The sequence below is a fragment of the Penicillium nucicola genome, assembly GCF_028828085.1.
Source record: "Penicillium nucicola strain IBT 29836 chromosome Unknown utg000013l, whole genome shotgun sequence".
NCBI classification, from domain to species: Eukaryota; Fungi; Ascomycota; class Eurotiomycetes; order Eurotiales; family Aspergillaceae; genus Penicillium; species Penicillium nucicola.
The window spans coordinates 329516-335719 of NW_026643137.1; the positions used below are offsets into that span (position 1 = coordinate 329516).

The 6204-nt window shown below is 50.9% G+C and overlaps 3 protein-coding genes across 3 annotated transcripts; all 3 read right to left on the reverse strand.

The window, feature by feature from the left end:
• Nucleotides 1-912: 912 nt before the first annotated feature.
• N7511_011341 (histone H3.1) lies at nt 913-1131 on the reverse strand (the record flags this gene model as incomplete). Its single annotated transcript, XM_057133718.1, has 1 exon — nt 913-1131. One exon carries the CDS (start codon nt 1129-1131, stop codon nt 913-915), a length of 219 nt encoding a protein of 72 aa, XP_056978675.1.
• A 605-nt stretch (nt 1132-1736) lies between these two features.
• Nucleotides 1737-2919, reverse strand: N7511_011342 (uncharacterized protein; the record flags this gene model as incomplete). Its single annotated transcript, XM_057133719.1, has 2 exons — nt 1737-2741; nt 2821-2919. The coding sequence occupies 2 exons, from the start codon at nt 2917-2919 to the stop codon at nt 1737-1739; spliced, it is 1104 nt and encodes a 367-aa protein (XP_056978676.1).
• Nucleotides 2920-5396: 2477 nt separating this feature from the next.
• N7511_011343 (uncharacterized protein) lies at nt 5397-5978 on the reverse strand (the record flags this gene model as incomplete). The annotated part of the gene is made up of 3 exons (XM_057133720.1): nt 5397-5563; nt 5673-5845; nt 5872-5978. The coding sequence occupies 3 exons, from the start codon at nt 5976-5978 to the stop codon at nt 5397-5399; spliced, it is 447 nt and encodes a 148-aa protein (XP_056978677.1).
• Nucleotides 5979-6204: the final 226 nt, after the last annotated feature.

Genomic DNA, 6204 nt, shown 5'->3' on the forward strand with positions numbered 1-6204 from the left:
GGGAAAAATAGGGTTTGAACATCACTTAATTAAAATCACGTTCAACTTATTAGCTGACTTAATATGCCTATACTCCGTTGGCTCTGCACCCGACTAACCTACTTTTTTTTCGCAAACAATTGCTCTGTTACATATCAGATATGAATTTACCTCAAATAAACGAATGAGAGCTCCTTTAAGCTGGTCCTCTCCATTCATTCATTCATCGCAGCCATACTGAATGCGAACAAGCCGCCTTTTCCCTCGGAGATTCAGTCATGGCAACGGCCTTCAGTGCCCGCGCATCATTGCCGGCACCATTTGGACTGTATTTAATTCAGATTGTGTATTAAGTAATTAAAAAAGCGATTTTCCGCGGGCTCGCCAGATCCTATAAACTATTGAACTAACTCTATTCCGTGACGTTTCGACCCCAAGAAACGTTTTTAGGTCCTGTGGTTGGCCGAGGGGGTAGTGTTCTAGTTCATGTTACTATCAAAAGTGGGAAACCCATCTATTTAAATGTACATCGCTAGTCTCGCCACACAAGCTTTGGCCACCGTGATATTCAACAGTATTACCGAAATGCGCTTAGTGGTCGATTTCACAATGCTATCACTTCAACAGCAACGCTGGACTATGAGATTCCGTTGCCTCAATTGAACATAGATTCATCAAATTAGGCTGGTATGATAGAAACATCTTCTTTCTGATGGAATAGTGTGTTCTTATGAGTCAATAGTACAGCGTGTTGACTAGAGGTAGCTGCGCGAACAACCGTCAACTGGAATAGAAGATCGACTGCGGGAAACCCAGTTCCTGAACCCATTGATATTGGAAAGCAAACCCATCATGTATCGCCAGTCATGATAAAAGATAAGAACAAACCCCCATAATCGCCTTGAAATTCAACTCATATGAGAGATGAAGAAATCACGAGCGCTCACCACGGAGACGGCGGGCCAGCTGGATGTCCTTGGACTGGATGGTGACACGCTTGGCGTGGATGGCGCAGAGGTTGGTGTCCTCGAACAGGGAGACGAGGTAGGCCTCAACGGACTCCGGGAGAGCACCGATGGCGGAGGACTGGAAGCGGAGGTCGGACTTGAAGTCCTGGGCGATCTCACGGACCAGACGCTGGACGGGGATCATTTCTCGCTCCGGTGCCACAAGGGTCTAGATATTGATGCGTCCACCCTGCCCACACAGAATTTATGCCGGAGGCTGTCCATAGAGCAGCTGTCACTCTTGGGGATGCCCATGGCCCGGACCTATCGTTGGTCAGCCGTGGTCCAATCATCCATGGATATTGATCACGGACTATGGGGAATGGGACGGCATCAATAATAATCAGTCGGCCTCGTGTGTCTTGACACAATTGACTAGATCTCCATCATCTAGATTCTGCACTAAAGAGAGGATATATATATATACATAGACGGACTCCACGAAAGCATGCATACGAGCAGCAGAGCGGTTCCAACTGTCCGGCATCACTGTACGTTTGGAGGGCTAGAGGATCACCTCCATCGTGAGGTTGGCAAAAAGATCATCGACGCGGCCCGCCCACAACAAAAGACAGAAACCGTGCCTGCCTTGCGGTTGATCCGTACTTTCGCACCCCAAGAGGAAGTAGAGTAGAAATCACTTCCTCCATCAGCAGCGGCAATTGCCGCACTAGGGACAACGTAGTCCTCGATAAGTCAAAGTCCGCACGCGATGACAACCGACAGCAGGGAGTCATCCAGGCGCCTCGTTTAGATGACGAGCGGCGTCGAAGAGGATGTAGGGAACACCCGACAATCATCGTCACTGGGAGCGAGGAAAGAGAGTTGCGGAGATGCGCGGTCTGGCATCGGATCACCACTGCCCCAAGGCGACTGGCCCATGGGCGAAGGAGCTTGCCACGTGGAGACCTCTTCACCCATGGCCGGGAGAGGCGTCCGTGGGGGTGGATAGACGCCATTGCGTGGTGTCTGACGACGTTTTCTCGGCCGCCGGACACGACGAGGTCGAGCACTTCCCTGGTGTCCACATGGGTCGCAATGGAAGAAGCTCGTCGGGCATTTCCTACGCCAGTGCTGGCGGAGGGCATTGGCAACCTCATAAGCATTCCAGTCGTTGCGCTTCAAGCTGGCGGTCGTCGGCACTTGCTCTTGCAGGCACTGGATGATCCGCGATTGGTCCATACCATCCGGGTGGTAGTGTTCTTCATAATGCGATGGGGCGAAGGCAGGAAGGTACACAAGAGCACCCCAGCCTCCAAGCCCGTTGGCGAGACTCACGTACCGGCGCCCAGCCTTGGGCCATTTCACAAGGTTGACGGACAGCATATGCTGCACTCCGGGAGAGATCAGCTTCGCCTGGATCAAGAGATGGACGATATGATCCGCATTGCTGGTACCCGTGATCCGTTCGTCAACGAACTCGACGAGGAAACACAGGAGCAATCGCCAGCGAACGACATCGACCTTGGTTTGGGTTGCTAGATGGTTCAGTAGGCGACAGACCGAGTCCAACATGCAAGGCGTGGCATGGTCCGGGTCGACGATGGGCGTGGGTGCAAAGAAGGTGTCGGGCTCAATGGCCCAATACCAGATGACCGCCTCCGCCTCTGGGCCGAGCTCGTTGGGCGTCCAGTCCTTGCACAGCCTTTCATAAAGGCGGTTATGGCCCTTACGGTCGCGTTTGAAAGGGAACCGCAAGGTACGCAAAAGCGCGGTTTCCCACAGGCGTTCACATTTGTCCACCTCGGCCGCAAACTGTCCGGGCGGTCAGTAGCGCATCTCAAGGCCACGGAAAGGGGGCAGGGTCGCTCGCACATCAGGACCAGCCGCTTACCTCGTTATCGTAAGTCAGCTCGTGAAGCTCGTCAGGGGGTTGGTTTCGGATCCTGGCGACCATGCCAAGGATGCCGTCACAAAGGTCGTCGGCAGTCATGTTATTGGTAGTCAGGACGGAAGCGATGAAGCGAGCGAGAGGTCCGCTGAGCGTGGAGCGGAGCGAGGCGAAATTTATATCATGGCAGGCGCGTTGGTCGCGTCGACCGTGACTCGGCGACACGTCTCGATAAGGCGATGTTTGTGGACGGTGCGCGGGCGCGAGAGACGAGAACCTCCACGAGGGGTCCTCGTCGTTGTGAGGGATCGAAATCACAATCCAGCGTCATCGGGGTACTCGATTGAGCATGATCGTGCAGAGGATGAGCCGAGTGAGGGCGTGGGTGTTACGAGGACTTCCTGGGGGGGTGGTTCGGGGGGATCCGCTACCGGATGCAAGACGTGACATCAGCTTGATCTTGTGGTACATTCCAGATGCCAATCCACGAGGACAGCAGGCTGATTACGAACCAGAGGCAGTGTCAGGTCCGGCTTCCACGGTCGCAGCGGATATTCCAAGCTTGGACGTACAAGGTGCTGCTCGCACTGATTGAGATCCGTGGTCAATGATAGATGAACTACGCACATGCAGATGCAGCAATGCAGGAAATGCCAAAAACCGGGGCATATCTGGTCACACCGTTCTAACGCTTTCAAATGCCGCCACTGCGCCGGCGGACACCCGACTGGGAGTGTTCGTCGACAAAGGGGCAGGGGATCAAGGCGCCAATTACGAGGGGGACCATTGTCCGACGGTGCACGGTGAAGGAAGATAGGAAAGAATGATGCACTATTTGTAGGCCAGCCACGCAGACGAATGAACAATCCAACAATCAGAGATCCGTGGCCTCCCTCTGAGTCGACTCCTTCAGCTCCCTGTCACTAGCGAGCTGGACACCCATCTAAACTATCAATATTAGACGCATTTATCTCAATCAAAACGTCATCAAATCAAACAGCTGGACTCGAGGTCCATCCGGACCGGCATCTCGGTAGGGCCCTCGTACGCGGCTGAGAAGGTACCGGAGTAGGCCCTATCTCCCAGGGAATTGGTGCCGGTGCTCATGATACTCGACACCGATATCTTTTTCAAAAGCTGTCTCAGCGGTACGAGGAGCACGTGGCCGAGACCATCATCCGAGAGGAGACGAAGAAGTTTACCCCTACCTCCCAAATCCGCTGCTTTGCTCACTTCTTGAACATGATTATGAAATCTATATAAAAGCTTCTACGCGCTAGTTTGCATAAGGACGCCTGTGCTCTCCTACATGATGTTGCTGAAAGGAGCTGGAAGACGGTCAACGCTCCTACGCCTGTTGCACAGCTTCGACTGCTTGTCCTTGGGATTCACGATCTCCTCAGCGGATACAAAAGTGGAATAATCAACTTGGCTGTACAATAGCTATCAACTACGATGTTGATACGCGATGGAACTCTACCTTTGTTATGATTGTCTGAGCCGAAGAGTGTCGCCCTTAGCTCGAAGATACAGTCAACGATGGTCCAGATATCGAAGCCTTACGTCTCATACCCAACGACTGGAGACAGCTCTCGGATATCAAGAAGATCCTGGCTCCCTTTAACGAATATACCTAATATGTCTCTCGGAATAGCTCTTCCAGGAGCTTTCAAGTCGCTGCATCAGACTCCTCGAGGATGTCGATAATGCGGGGATTCAACCTCTCCATGATGTCAGCAAAAGCAATGACGTTACGAGCTTCATCGAAGATCGGAACGCATTTCATCGTGGTACTTCAATATCGGCGCTTTTGAACTATCTCAATAGTGTTGGAGCACAGGAGGGTCGGGTTCTCATCATGACAACTAATCACCTAGACAAACTTGATACTGCTTTGACTCGCCCTGACCGAGTGAATGAGAAGTAGTGCTCACGATAAACGGATAAAAGCAGCATCAGGAGCATATTCATACTGGTCTACAACCCGTTCTCTGCAAGGGAGTGTGATCAACTTCGTGCATTGTGACTCACGAGATAGAGAGTCAGTCAGCTGGCGCAAAGGAACCCCGAAATATCCCGAAATATCTGGGACATCGATCAAGTTTGCGGAATTGGTCAAGCAGGCCGACTCACAGCTGCTGAAATCTAGAGCTATCTCATGGATTTAAAGAAGGAACCCGACATGGCTGTCCAAAAAGCTGCCGAATGGGTCAAAAAAACTGGCGATTTAAGCAGGAGTACTTCATAAGTGCGCACACTGATGTCATCGGCTTGCTTTGACGTAAATGACTGAGATGATTTCACGTATGGCTTTATTCAGTTCACAGCCATTGTCTTTCTTTCCAAGGAAAGAGCAGTACTGTATCCTTCCTTGAGCAGCACGAGACACCGGTCTAGAATTTTGCCTGGGTACCCTATTTCGGTAACAAAGTAGAAAGCATGGGTGGCCCTGACTGATATCTCCATTTTCAGATGGCATTTTCCCTGAGCTAATTGCACATTGTAAATATGTGACCCATTTTTATGCCTGGCTCTGGAGACCTTTCCCCTCTCATAGTCATTGATTAGCTCCGAGTCATTCAGTACTTGGATTTCGATGCTTCATAAATTCTCTTTCGAGGCAAGCGGCCAGCTGACGCAAAGTCAATCGTTCTTTCCCGTGAGCAGCTCAAATGATCTCCTCGAATGATCTTGTCGCGCGGATTGTCCGAACAGCCACTCTCCACATGAGACAGGTTAAGCTCCTCTTTGAATCTTCAAACAGCCCAGTCAAGGCGTGTATTCAATTGATCTCCAGGGCGCGTTATTCCAATCCAATGTGAGGATCCCAGTGACTGTAAAATAATTCAACCAACGATTCTCCCTCGGTCCAGGAATATCATACGTGTCGTTGCAGCGCCTCGAATAGCAAATCAATCCAGCGAGATTTCCACTGAAATTTCCTTCCTGGGCTGCAATAATAGGGTGAGCCGAAAAGAAAGTCTGTTCTTTGGGTAGAATGGTAACATGGACTTGTTTCTCGTTGTATCTAATCCCGAACACAAGTCAAAATACCCACCAGGCTGTGCGGCGGAGGGTTCATGCAGCCAGCCCACTGGATTGAAAATCGATTGCCTGTTGATAAGAAAACCAGGGCTTGGTTGCAATGTTCGATGCAACATCTGGAATATTTAGTTCCTCTGCCACATGCGGTTGAGCTAAACACAATTTTCCCGTGAAGTAACGCACACTCGGAGTTCCTGGACCACCCGGGTTTCTACCTGCTTGTTTTGCATATCATATTTGTGCCGAAATACCTCTGGGAAGGACAGCTCTACTATATTTTTTTTGAAAGTTTCGCTATTATGCTTGAACCTAGATCAACTTCTATTGCTGAGGGTAATCTCT